The sequence below is a fragment of the Equus przewalskii genome, chromosome 10 (genome assembly GCF_037783145.1).
Source record: "Equus przewalskii isolate Varuska chromosome 10, EquPr2, whole genome shotgun sequence".
NCBI lineage: Eukaryota > Metazoa > Chordata > Mammalia > Perissodactyla > Equidae > Equus > Equus przewalskii.
In genome coordinates, this window is record NC_091840.1 from 42,530,184 (window position 1) to 42,543,224 (window position 13,041).

The window sequence follows — 13,041 nt, forward strand, 5'->3', positions numbered from 1 at the left end:
GCTTCAGCTGCGTAGCACCTGGAAGCTGGAGCCCCAGGCTCCTGGGCGATACGTGGCCCCCGAGACGGACCTGTTGACTCTGGAGAAGCGAAGCTTTGTGGCGCGGCCCGACCCGGCCCGTCCCCCGGGGTCCCCCACCCCATCCAGGGTCAGGGCCCCCGAGCTCTCTTCCCAAGGGGAAAGAGGAGCCCCTGCTCCGTGTAGGGGGCGAGCCTGGCCGTCAGCCGACCCGAACCCTCGAGCTCGCGAGGTGGGCGGGGCCGACGGCGAGCACTAGGACCGCGAGGGCGCGGCCCCGCCCCTCTTCCGGCGGGCGGGCGGGGCGCGGGCCACGGCCGTCAGTCGGCGCCGCCTGGAGCCGGAGCGCGGCCGGAGCGAGGCGCGGGCTGTGGGGCCGCCGTGTGCCCGGCCCCGCTCGCCCGTGCCCGCCCGCCATGCCCGGCTTCGACTACAAGTTCCTGGAGAAGCCCAAGCGGCGGCTGCTGTGCCCGCTGTGCGGGAAGCCCATGCGCGAGCCCGTGCAGGTTTCTACCTGCGGCCACCGCTTCTGCGACACCTGCCTGCAGGAGTTCCTCAGGTGCGGCCCGGGGGCGCGGGGCGGCCGGGGGGGCGCCGCCCGGGAGGGGTCCGGCCGGGGCTCGCCGGGCCTTTGTCTGCGCGGCGGCCCGTGATCTCAGGGGCGCCCGCCGTGACGTCACGGGGCGGCGGTGACGTCAGGCCCCGAGGGAGGACCCCAGCGCTCGTCCGTAGGGTCCCGGGTGCCATCGGCTCCCGCGCCGGGAGGGAGGAATTCAGAGCCTCCCCGCGGGGGGCGGTGGAAAGCCGCCCTTCCTAACCCGGGGCCGGCCCTGCCCCCTCACCTGAGCGCGAGCGCGGCCTCAGCCTTGAACTTTGAACCCTTCTGGGAAGAGTAGGACAGCCCTCTAAACCCTCTGTCCCGCGTAGCACCTTAAGACTCCGGAGTTCTCACCCGTCTAACCTCTTCTGGTTCTTGGAACATTCCGAGAACGGCCGCTATTGTTCTCCCATTTCACAGATGATGAAACAAGAGATTCAGAGAAAGGCTGCGACTTGCCAGTGGTCACACAATTACTGAAAGGCTTAACTGGGATTTCAGCCCGGGCTGCTTGTGGTCACACAATAGAGGGAGGACTGTGACGCTCCAGATCTCCCCTGAAGCAGGAACCCTGTGGGTGTCCCCATCCCTGGGGGACTTGAATACCGCGGGTGGTCTATAAATTTAGGGAAGGGGTCGCACCCTGGGTGTTACTGAACGCCCCTGCCCTCAGGACCCAGTTCGCCCCGTGGTTCTTGGGCCTCCGTTGAATTTTGGGCACCCTGTAGTGTCTTGAATCTCCTGCCCGCGCTAGGGGCTGCTAGGCCCGGGTGAGGGAGCCCCCACTCCCGGGGAGGTCGTGCCCCGAGAGCACAGGGAAGGCCGGCTGAGCCACTGCCCTGTCAGGAGGCTGTTTGCTGAGGGGATCGAGGGGCGCAGGTCGGGGGCACCCGGGGGCTCCTGCCTGCAGTGCTCCCTCCCTCCGTCCTGCGCAGCCCCTAGGCTGGCGGAAATCTCAGCAGGCCCTTTGTTTTCTGTTCCCCGCAGCTGGGGCCGGCTCTGCCCTCACATATGCTCCAGCACTAGCTGCTGTGCTGCCCCCTCCTCCTTTTCCCTCCTCCCTCCTCCCTCCCTCCAGTGTACACCCAGACTCACTCCCCCAAAGACACACAGTCCCATTGTCTTCTCCAGGGCCCGTCGCCGGCCCTCTGGTTTCCAGATGAGTCCAGCTGAGTCCCGTCCCTCACCCCCCCCACCTCCCCCAGCTGACCCACCCTGACTACCTCCGGGATGGAGCGGGGGAGGGGCTGTCAGCCCGTTTCTCTCCACCTTCTCTGCTGCTTCTGCCCCTCCCCCTCCCGGAAATCCCCTCTTCCTCTCCACGGCCCCCTCCCCCCATCCTGTCTTCTCCCCTGGGTCTGGGCCTCCATTGCACCGCCTGGAGCAGTCTCTGCCCCTCTCTCCTTTAGCTCCTGAGCTGTGTTGCTGAGTCCTCCGGAGAGAAGAGGTGGTGGGACGTGCTCTGCCCCTCACCACGGCCCCCAACCCTACGAGCAAGGGTGTCCATAGCTCTGGAGGAGCCTTTGCCCTGGCTGGGCCCCAAGCTGCTTCAGGCTAATCTGCCTGAAGCCTGGGGACTTGCCTCAGTCCCCTCCCTGTCTCCAAAACCTCTAAGTCAGCACATTCCTGAAGCAGCCAAGCCGACCCCCCTCCCCCATGGGCCACCCTTCTTTCCCCACTCCTGCCAGGGCTATTACTCAGGTTGGTCCAGGAAGGCTGTTTGCCCCGTGGGCATGGGCACACCTCTTCAGTGCCTGGGCACGTATTCTTGGCATTGGCCGCATGGCCAGTGGTGGTAGTGGGGTCAAGGGAAGGAGGTGGGTGAGAAATCCTTTGGGCACCTGGGGCATGGCCTGCCCGGGTCCTACAAAGTGCCATCACGGGTAAGGCTGCCATGTGGCCTCTGCTTCCGCCTTGATCCCTACCTCCCTCCCACCTACTTGACTCAGACCTGCCAGAAATGCCATGCCTGAGGGCCTTCAGTCCTGTTGGGTGAGCCCTTGCCCTGCTTAGTCAATGCCAGGCATGTGTGACTAGTCCTGGCTAGGGTCAGCAAGGCCATGTTGGTGGAAGGAGGCATGCCAGCAGCTTCCTGAGGTGCTAACAGCCTGGTGGGGGATTGCTGGAAGAGAGAGAGGGCCATGGGCTGGGTCGACAGGCTTCAGCTGCATGCCGTGCAGTGACAGGGTCTTGGCTGTGCTTGTCTGGACAGTTTTTCTTGCCCTAGCCTCTCTTCTGTGTGCTGTACAGTGTAGTACAACTTGTCCGAGCTGTAGAATCAGACAGACATACCCAGCGGCTGCTTTACCTGTAAACCTCAGTTCTTTCATCTGCAAGTTGGGGACATTCAAGCCCCTTCTCAGAGGCAGGCGGTGAGGACTGGATGAGACTGTAAACACAGTGCCTTGGAGTGAGCCGCTCTTCCTCTTTGCTTTAGGAGACACACCCTCATAGGAGGAGGGAAGGGATGGAGTAAGGTGGCCCCAAGCTGACCTTTGCCCTGGGTTCTTGGCTGGGTACCCTTATGGGGGCTAGACGGCGCTGATACTTAATCTCAGCCCATCCCTGTTCACCCTCCCCCATCAGCTTTTAGCCCAGCCAGCCAATGAAAACTAACCTGGGGGGCAGGCAGTGGCCCGGCAGCCTGTTCCTTTCCCAGTCCAGCTGCCATCCTGGGGGAGGGGTGCCAGCTGCCACCTGTTGGCCAAATGCTGTCTGAGGCAGCTGTCTGTGTCTCCACTGGGCCCAGAACCCCCCTCCTCAGGATGAGAGCTGCGTTCTTCTGGGGTCCTGGGGAAGTGCATACCCTCAGGCCTCTGCTTGCCCTCTCAGGTGGGGCTGGCTGGGAACCGGTCTGGTGAGTGAAGGAGGCAGGCTGCCCTGGTTGAGGAGGTGAGGCCCAGGGGTCTCTCTTCCCATGGTGTGGAGCCTTGACCCTCTCCCCTCCCCCTCCACAGTGAAGGAGTCTTCAAATGCCCTGAGGACCAACTTCCTCTGGACTATGCCAAGGTGAGTCCACAGGGCCAGGCAGAGGCCCAGGTACAGGCTATTGCCCTTGGTGGAGGCTGGAGCTGTGGGCTCAGAGCCAATGTCAACACAGTGCTGCGGAATCCTGCACCCCCACAAAGGTGGCCTGTTCCTTCCCCCCAGGCAAGTTTGCAAATGAGGCCCCTGTTTACCCTAGAGGGCAGGCACAATGCCCAGCCTGTGGGGGTGCACAGAGCTGCTCTGTGCCCACAAGAAGTGCTCCCCTCCCCTTTGCGTAACAGGCCAGACCTGTGGCTGAGGGCCGGGACCCCTCTACTGGGGAGAAGGAAGCAGAGGGTGTGGGGGTTGCCTGGGACTGAACAGGCTGATTGGTTGCCACTCCAAAGGGAGTGTCATGTGCAGGCATGTTGGGGACCCTGGAATCCAGCATTGGAGCAGATACTATCCACTGTGCCCTTTATTCCTGGACACAGAGGGGAATATAGCCCAAGAGACGGTGTTACTGGCTCTAAGGTAGAGCTAGCCTACCCTGGGGGGTTGAGGGGGTGGGAATTGAGGACTGTAGCAGGCTCTGACCCTGACCATTTCCCCTCATCCCTGCCTCCAGATCTACCCAGACCCAGAGCTGGAGGTGCAGGTACTGGGCCTGCCTATTCGCTGCATCCACAGTGAGGAGGGCTGCCGCTGGAGCGGGCCACTTCGTCACCTACAGGTGAGGCTCTGGTGGGGACGGGGAGGACTGCCTCTCCCTTGGCAGGCACTAACTGCACCCTTCGCACCAGGGCCACCTGAATACCTGCAGCTTCAATGTAGTCCCCTGCCCCAATCGCTGCCCCACCAAGCTGAGCCGCCGGGATCTGCCTGCACACTTGCAGCACGACTGCCCCAAGCGGCGCCTCAAGTGCGAGTTTTGTGGCTGTGACTTCAGTGGGGAGGCCTTTGAGGTGAGTGGGGCCTGACTGAGGGTAGAGGGAGATTGGGGCACCTGGGAGCCTAGGGAGCCCTTAACTCAACGCCTTTGGCATTTCCACAGAGCCACGAGGGCATGTGCCCCCAAGAGAGTGTCTACTGTGAGAACAAGTGTGGTGCCCGCATGATGCGGCGGCTGCTGGCCCAGCATGCCACCTCTGAGTGCCCCAAGCGCACCCAGCCTTGCACCTACTGCGCCAAGGAGTTCGTCTTTGACACCATCCAGGTGAGGCCCTTCCTTAGTTGTGGGGTAGCTAGCTGGGAGTCAGACTACTGACTGCTCTCTCTCTGCCTCTGCGGCCCTAGAGCCACCAGTACCAGTGTCCGAGGCTGCCTGTGCCCTGCCCCAACCAGTGTGGTGTGGGCACTGTGGCTCGGGAGGACCTGCCGGGCCATCTGAAGGACAGCTGTAGCACTGCCCTGGTGCTATGTCCATTCAAAGACTCTGGCTGCAAGCACAGGGTGAGATGCCCCTCCTCCTTCCTCTCAGTCCCCTTCTTGGTCCTGGAAGCCTCAGACATAGACTAGGCCCTTGGTGGTTCCTGCTGTGCTGCTCTGAAGCCTTCGGTCCTTCCCCCTGCTGGCCAGCTCCAGCCTCCTCCTAGTGCCCTCTATCTTCCTCATTCAGAGCTGGGTGCCTACCACCCTCTACCCATTCCTCCCCTCTCCTGTCCTCTGGACCTGCCCCCGCTGATAACTCTCCTCCCTTCCCCCATGGCCTGGGGCTTTGCCAACAGTGCCCTAAGCTGGCAATGGCACGGCACGTGGAGGAGAGCGTGAAACCACATCTGGCCATGATGTGTGCCCTTGTGAGCCGGCAGCGGCAGGAGCTGCAGGAGCTGCGGCGAGAGCTGGAGGAGCTATCGGTGGGCAGTGATGGCGTGCTCATCTGGAAGATTGGCAGCTATGGGCGACGGCTGCAGGAGGCCAAAGCCAAGCCCAACCTCGAGTGCTTCAGCCCGGCCTTTTACACACATAAGTATGGCTACAAGCTGCAGGTGTCTGCATTTCTCAATGGCAACGGCAGTGGTGAGGGTACACACCTCTCCCTCTACATTCGCGTGCTGCCAGGTGCCTTTGACAATCTCCTTGAGTGGCCCTTTGCCCGCCGTGTAACCTTCTCCCTGCTGGATCAGAGCGACCCCGGGCTGGCTAAGCCACAGCATGTCACTGAGACCTTTCACCCCGACCCAAACTGGAAGAATTTCCAAAAACCAGGCACTTGGAGGGGCTCCCTGGATGAGAGTTCTCTGGGCTTTGGTTACCCCAAGTTCATCTCCCACCAGGATATCCGCAAGCGAAACTATGTGCGGGATGATGCAGTCTTCATCCGTGCCTCTGTTGAATTGCCCCGAAAGATCCTCAGCTGAATGCAGATGGGGCTCCAGCAGAAAGGGGGATGGGACATGACCTCCTGTGAGGCACTGGTTGAACCTGGAGAGGGGGCTGGACCCCCTTTCAGCTGCTTCTGCTGCCTGGGTTCTGTTACCCCTTTTCCCTTTCCCCCTTCTTTACCACCCTCAGGTGCCTCCTATTGGTGCTTCAGCCCTGGCCCTTGGGAGGAGGAGGTCTTGGGGTCATCAAGGGCTTGGAAACAAGTGATCCCAGGGCCTGTCTCCTCTCCTGGGCAGGGCAGACATGCCTTGGTGCCCACGGCCACACTACCGGGGACTGAGGTGCCTGCTGGTGCTATGTCCCAAGAGCCATAGGGGGGAGGGGGAGTTGGGAAAGTGAGGGGGTAGTTGCATCTGTCTTGAGATGTGATTTCGCTTCCCCTGTCCCCAGCTGTGCCCCCTCTGGTTATTTATTTACTTAGTGCCAGGAGGGCACAGCAGGGGAGTCCTGATTTTTAATAAATCCTGAATTGTATTTATTAGCTTGCTTCCAGCCTGAATCATCTGGGTTGGTTAAGGCCCTGGAAGGCTGGGTTCCTTGTGAAGTAAGGGACCAGTCAGAGACGGGCTGCTGCCGCTGTGGCCCCAGGATCCAGCTGCTCTGCTGGGTCTCCCCCTAGTGGACAAAGGGGAACTGCATTAGGCTTTGTGTGCAAGATAGTTTTCTGCCCTGCCCTCTGGTGGCTAGTTCCTGGAGGTGCAGGCTCTGGACATTTTACAAGGCTGGAGTCCGTGATCCACACTCCACCAAAGACTAGTGCCTTTGCCCTAGGCAGGTCTTGGTCTAATAATAGCTACCACTTACTGGGTACTTTCATGTGGCAGACACTGCTGAGCACTTTACATGCATTATTTCATTTAAGACAATAGTCACCTGAAGCAGCTTTTATCACAATAAAAGGACCTATCTTGGTGGGCTCTAGTGAAGATTTAATGACAGTGCTTGTTCCCAGCACAAAATAAGTGCTTGATGAATGTTAATCTAACTCCAAAGCCCAGCCCACCCAGGGACTAAGCTGAGCAAAGGAGCCTTTGAGGTGTACAAGGCACTTGGAGCTCCTCATCCATAGGCATTTGCCTTTCACACAAGCCTCGATGGATGCCTGTGAATATCCATATTTGACGGATGAGATAGGAACAGAGGAGTGAATTGACTTCACAGTGATCTTTCAGCTGGTTTAGGGCAGGGCCTGGATTCTGTCTTAAGCTCCAGCAATCCTTAGAAGTATAGCTTCCTTTAATTTTGGCAATAGTTAATTCGGGTTTGGATCCTTGCTGTGCTTGTTCTTTGGCAAGTTTCTTAGCTACATGGGGGATCCCTACTCATTGGTAAAATGAGAGTAATCCTGCTCACCTCCTAGATTGTTGGAAAGATTAACTAATCAGCAGAAAGTATTTCACTCTTTTCACCTGACCCTGAGAAAAGGCCCTATGTACAGAAACTGTATCTAGTAGGGGGAAGGCTCAAGGGCTATAGTTCTTGCCTTCTCCAGTCTCCCACGCAGAGGCTCAGGTGAACAGAGCCCTTAGCAGAAGGTGAAAGGAGAGGTCTGAAGCTGAGACAGCTAGCCTGGGAAACTAACCACCAGCTTAGCCTTCAAAAGGTCAAATTCACTGATCTGGGGGAGATGGGACCCCAGTGGCCCTGCTGAGAAGGTAAAGATGGCCCCTTCACCAGATAAACCATCTTGTGCCATGAGGCCTGGAAGCTGATTGATAGGGAGAACGATGGGCTGTAGCAGAGGAAGTGTCTTAAGTGCTTGCTTCAGGCCACAGGTGGAACCCACCTTTCTAGCAGGTGTTCTGAGGGAAGCCAAACAGGACAGATCAAGCTTGGGCTCCCTCTGCTAGCACTGCACCATTCCAGGGGGCACATTCACATGGTTGAACGGTGCCCTCTAGAGTTGTGTGCAACAATGGGATGTTGCAGTCAACCCCATACCAAGTCTAGCCCTCGTAACAGTGCTGTTGCAGGCAGCCATCGCTGCTTTGTGGAATTCAGCCCAGATTTTGCATCAGAGTATGAGCCGGACTCCCCAAGCACCTATCCCAGGAGTTTGCTGTGGAGGCAGAGCTGGACTCACCTGTCTACTCTGTCTAGGTCTGTGACCTTAGGCTGACTGCCGGTCTCATCTGACACAGGCAGAAGAGGGCCTTCTTTCACAGGAATGGCATAAGTATAGGAAAGGAGACAAAGCACCTTCAGAAAACGGCATGTTCAGGAGAGGGTGCCTTCAACTTCATCAGTATTCTGAGAGCCACTTGCTGACTCTTGCTACTAAAGGTCTGATTCTACCCTCACTGCATCCCACATCCTGTGGAATCTTTCCCTCCATCACATCTTAACCCAAACTCAGCAGAAAAGAGAGAAGGGGAATCTAAATAGCTCTTTTGGATTTTTGTTTTCCCTAAGACAAAAAAGGGAAATTTCTCTGGATTCAAGTCACTCAGGCCACTGCTTATGTTACAGATTACAGCACCTACCACCTCCATCTCTGTCAGAGGCCCTCAGAAATTCCAAAGTGTTGGAGGTGGGAGAACGGGGGAGAGAGGTACATGTTTAGTCTTAAATTGGCTTATTAGCAAACCAGGTCTCCATTTTTCAATGACTGATGGTCCTTGGAGTGAAAGTGGCAGTATACTCTGGGTCTCTAGTGAAGGGCAACAAACCATACTTAGCCATCAAATCCCACCAACCCCCTAACAGTCCTGCTTAGTGAGGGGGCCAGCTGGCTGGGTGCTACCCCCCACCCCTAGTCTGGTTGAACTGTCAACTCCACTCCTGATACTCACCACAGCACCTGGTCTGGGATAACAGATTGGGAGGGTTTCTGAGTGGGACAAATTTAGGGGTCCCTGTCTTAAAAATGAGGAATTACTTCCCTTCTAGCAAATGAGACATGTTAGAAACTTATTTAAAAAATCGCCGCAAACACTGACGGCATTAAACGAATAGGACAAGATCAAAAGGTGAGTTTTTTCTTTTTACTGGTTTATAATAATCTTAAAAATCCCATCACACCCATAAACCACCACAGGTGAGAAGATGAGGGAGATGGAGAATGAATGCTACAGTGTGTGGACAGTGCAAGGAATCCAGGTATTCCCTGGGGGCAGCGTGGGATGGAGGCAGGGAGTGTGGCTAGGAGGCCCTGGCTTGGACCCTTATTGCTGGTTGGGGGTTGGCTGGCAGAGGGGGGAAGAGGGGTTCAGGGTGAACTAGGAAACATCTCACACCAAAGGCAGGGCAGTTGGGGGGGTAATCACAGTACATTTTCCATGCAGACTAGGAGTGGGAGTGAGAGCTTCAGAGACTTGCACCCCGACACAGGAAGAGATGGGTTTGAGGTTTGATTTAAAGCCCCCAAGTTGGTGTCTGGTCCAATTTCCTAAAATGGCAGCTCACCTTTCAGGGAGAGGCATTGGAAAAATTACAGCAAAAATATCTGGTTTGGAGACTGAGCAAGGCAAAGGGGGAGACAGTGGTGCTCTTTCAATTTAACTCAGAGAAGTGAGAACCAGAAGGGGGCCCTGGGTGAGATGTGAGATGGTGGCCAATGCCTTGAGAGAAGGCATTGCACCAGAAGCTGCAGGTGCTCCTGAGGGCTCGGGGACAAGGAGGTACCAGTGTTCACAGACAGCAGGAAAACAATCCAGAACAATAAATTAGGACTTCATGTTGCTATCATTTGGCATAACACAATCAGGCATTTTTTTCTTTTTTTTTCTCTTTTTAAATATAAGGCAACCTGCCAACACATAATTTAAAAACTGGTCTTCAGTCACATTGTTTCAGATCACTAGAGAATTTCTGGCTAAAGAACAGTGGATAGTAAACAAAACTCAAAATCTTAAATAAGAACATCAGCTCACATTCCCCAGAGACAAGAGGAAAGGTAAGGGCTTATTTGGTTTTTTTTTCCCCAAAAAAGTTAGAGCCCAACTACGCATCTTTAACAGAAGGGTGCAAAAGATTACAACAAAACATAATCTAAGCTTAAAGTTACAGGAAAGGTAAAATTCTAGCCAACTAATGATCACTTAGGAATGAGACACTGAGCACGGAGTGGATGGGGGTATGCGCCGAGGAAGGGCGAGGGGCAGGAGGGGCTGTTTCCAGTGGAGGCCCATCTCCAACTGTTAGAACCATGCTCATTGGTAAAGGAAGAATTCAAAGAGCTTAAGGCTTTGTGTTTTTTTTTTTTTTTTCCTTTCTTCATTAAACTGAGGGGCTGCGAAAGGAAGTGACTAGAGGATGAATGTACCTGTGGGGCCACTCACACACAATGCTACTCAAACCCGCACTACATTCATACAGAAACATGACGTTTAGAACTTAGAGTGGAGAGCAATATTCTTAGCCAGTGTAGAGAGAACTAAATGAATTTTTCCTTTTTTTTTTTCCTTTTTTGGTGTTTTTAATTCCAAACTCCAATGTGATCATCCCTTACCTACCTAAAGCAACATCGGGTTTTTTTGAGGGGGGAGGGGGATGAGGGCAGCAGTGAAGTCAGGAGAGAGGCTGTGTGAAAGGGATCTTGGGTATGCTGGATGGTCACTGCGGTTCTCTAGGGCTGCAAAGGGGAGTCAGGAAACAAGATACCAATGCAAAGACGGATTTTCCCCCCCACGTCTCAAGGCCATGGCCAAGTGCCTGCACTTCAGGTGGATGCCCTTCAGGAATGTGGCTAAGACAAGTGCAGTAGCTTTGCGGTCAATGTAGATATAAAACAGCCTTGAGGAATGGAAAGGGACTGGGAGAAGATGAAGACTGGGTCAGTTTTAATTTGAGGTCTTTGGGTGAATAAGGAATTAGCTTCCAGAGCAATTGGGAAGTCCGGCTTCTTAGTCCCAAAGAGAGACAGACAGAGGCCTAGTTTAGGGGATTGGGCACCTACAGCTACCTCACCTAGGACCCTTCCCTTGGCCCACACCTCAGTCCTAAGGGAAACAGGCAGAGATGCAGGAAAAGACAGGAGGCGGCTGGTGGGAAACAGCTGGGGGAAGATAAGCAGGTAGCGAAGAGAAAACCCTGGGGTTGGGATTAGGTCCTAACATAAACCCAAAAGTTGCTGGGGCTGGGGGGGGGGGGGGGATGAGGGCACAGAGGATCCCCCTCTGTCCTCAATTAGATCCCAGCAAATTCCCTTTCTTAGACATCTAAGAATGATCACATTGAAGCAGTGAAACTTTGAAACTATCCAATTACTCAAAAGTAAGACTAAACCTAAGAAGGTGATGTACGATGTGAAGCATGTGGAGGGCACCGGGGCCACCTATCTATACCCAGGGTGCTGAATATGAAGACTTCGACTATCTGTGGGATCAGGGGCTCGGTTGCCAGGGGCTCGGTGGGCCTTGCTCAGCATGGCCAGGCTCTGTTCTCGGAAGCAGGCCTGCTGGAAATCCCCACTTAGGTAATCCACTGTTTGCATCAAGCTGTTCTGGCTGGCCACTGGACCGCCCCCAGTCCCAGCTCGGTAGTGGGCCCCCGCAGCCGCTGCACAGTCGAGGGGTGCACCTGTGGGCTGCCCACCATGGAACGGCATAGTGAGGTCCTGAGACCCCGAGCTGTCGCTATTGGGAGTGGGCAAAATGTTGTTCCACAGAGGTTGGAAGTAGTGACCATTGGGATAGGCCAGTGGGGCTGCCAGGCCGTTGACTGGTGGGGATGGGGTTGGCTTCTCCAGGGGTGGCTTCAGATGGAAGGACTGTGCCAGGCAGAGTTCCTGCGGGTAGGCAGGGGCCTTGCCCACAAAGCCAGGCCCTGCCAACTCGCGTCCTGCCGCATGCTTGCCTGTCAGGCCAGGGGCCGGCGTCCCACCAGCCTCACTGCACATCTGTTGTAGGTGGGCCAGCTGGTGCTGGTTCCAGGCGACTGGCTTGAGGTCGCTAGGGTAGCCAGTGGGGGCTCGAGAGATGCCCGTGGGCAGGTTGACAGGGCCCGCGGCAGGCAATGCGGCTGTGGCCGCATGGGTGTGCTCCATGGGATTGACCACACATGAAGGCATTGGTGTGGGGACGCTGTGGGTCGACACCCGGGTGCTTGCATTGATGAGCAGACTGCGACTAATGGGGCTGGGGTTGGCGATCTGGCCCTCACACACTGAGGTAGTGCTGATGCCTGCCCTCGTCTGGCAAAACTGGTTGATCTGATGCACGATGCTGCTCAGGTCCGGGGGCTGGCTGTGCTGCAGGGTGGCCGCCATTGAAAGGGGGATAGTTGAGGTAGACACGGTCACATTCGGGGGGGCATCTGAGTCTGGCATCTTCCGGCCTCCATGCAGCAAGGGATTGGGGGGGTGCTGGAGACCCTGGTGAGACAGGGCCTGAGGGTGGACCAAACCCTGGGTTTGGGCCATGGGCTGAGGGTGGCCCAGGCCCTGAGGCTGCTGTAGGCTCTGAGGGTGGGACAGCGCCTGAGACGGCGGGATACCCTGAGGGTGCTGCAGCGTCGGGGGAGGGGCATGGGCCAGGGTCTGTGCATGCTGCAGGGCCTGCTGGCGAGCCAGAGCCTGGGCCTGGGGGTGGGCTAAAGTGCTGGGTGCCACAGTAGCATAGGGCGCCACGGGGGGGTTCATGATGGCCTCAGGGAGCAACCGGGCTCGGGTGCCGTCAAAGTCCTTGAGTATGCTTTTGGCTGGCACTTTGACAATGGCAAGCAGGCCTGCCTTGGTGGCAGCCTGAGTCGGGTAGGGGCTGTAGCGCTGGGCTGATGTGTCGAGGCCGTTCACAGTACGACGAACGTGTTTCCGCTGGGGAACCTTCACACTGTTGGGGAAGATTTTTATAGTCAGTGGGTTGTTTGCGACCTTCTTAGCATACGCGTCCAATTCGGCTGGGGTAGGATAGTGAGCAGTTCTCATTTTCTGTGTAGTGTCCCCTAGAGAGAGAGAAGGGGAAGGGGAAGGAGAGCAAAGAAGGAGAGGGAGCTCATCAGTGCCAAGCCAACCAGCCCTTCTAGATCCCCCTTTTGAGGGCCTAGGGTGGAGGGTTAAGCTGTTGTCCCTAGTCTTCATTTCAGACCCTGGCTCCGCCCCCACAGCAACAAGCACTGCTGACATTTAGTCAGTA

The 13,041-nt window shown here is 56.5% G+C and overlaps 2 protein-coding genes across 10 annotated transcripts in view; one reads left to right on the forward strand and one right to left on the reverse strand.

Moving 5' to 3' along the window:
* Nucleotides 1-303: 303 nt before the first annotated feature.
* Nucleotides 304-6,449, forward strand: TRAF4 (TNF receptor associated factor 4). Of its 2 annotated transcripts, XM_008527786.2 has the most exons (8): nt 1,037-1,189; nt 3,574-3,625; nt 3,991-4,117; nt 4,212-4,316; nt 4,387-4,548; nt 4,638-4,799; nt 4,880-5,035; nt 5,311-6,449. In XM_008527786.2, exons 2-8 carry the CDS (start codon nt 3,618-3,620, stop codon nt 5,941-5,943), a joined length of 1,353 nt encoding a protein of 450 aa, XP_008526008.2. In that variant the 5' UTR covers nt 1,037-1,189; nt 3,574-3,617; the 3' UTR covers nt 5,944-6,449. The 2 variants fall into 2 exon arrangements, with proteins under 2 accessions (XP_070418811.1, XP_008526008.2); XM_070562710.1 differs by lacking the exons at nt 1,037-1,189; nt 3,991-4,117 and adding an exon at nt 304-577.
* A 3,184-nt stretch (nt 6,450-9,633) lies between these two features.
* The window catches only part of FAM222B (family with sequence similarity 222 member B), a 68,083-nt gene continuing 64,675 nt past the window's right edge, over nt 9,634-13,041 (reverse strand). For 4 of the 8 annotated variants that reach the window (XM_008527788.2, XM_008527790.2, XM_070562705.1 and 1 more), the window contains one exon: nt 9,634-12,850. In XM_008527788.2, the coding sequence (XP_008526010.2) occupies nt 11,244-12,850 (1,607 nt within the window). In that variant the 3' untranslated portion in view covers nt 9,634-11,243. The remainder of the gene's footprint in view (nt 12,851-13,041) is intronic. The other 4 variants (XM_070562707.1, XM_008527791.2, XM_070562708.1 and 1 more) reach the window with 1 other exon arrangement.

Excerpts from the sequence above, each read along its gene's own strand:
- TRAF4 (XM_070562710.1), top strand. The coding sequence starts at position 435 with ATGCCCGGCTTCGACTACAAGTTCCTGGAGAAGCCCAAGCGGCGGCTG. Across the intron at positions 3,626-4,211 it reads TTCCTCTGGACTATGCCAAG|ATCTACCCAGACCCAGAGCT; the intron begins GTGAGTCCACAG and ends CCCTGCCTCCAG. Across the intron at positions 4,317-4,386 it reads GGCCACTTCGTCACCTACAG|GGCCACCTGAATACCTGCAG; the intron begins GTGAGGCTCTGG and ends CCTTCGCACCAG.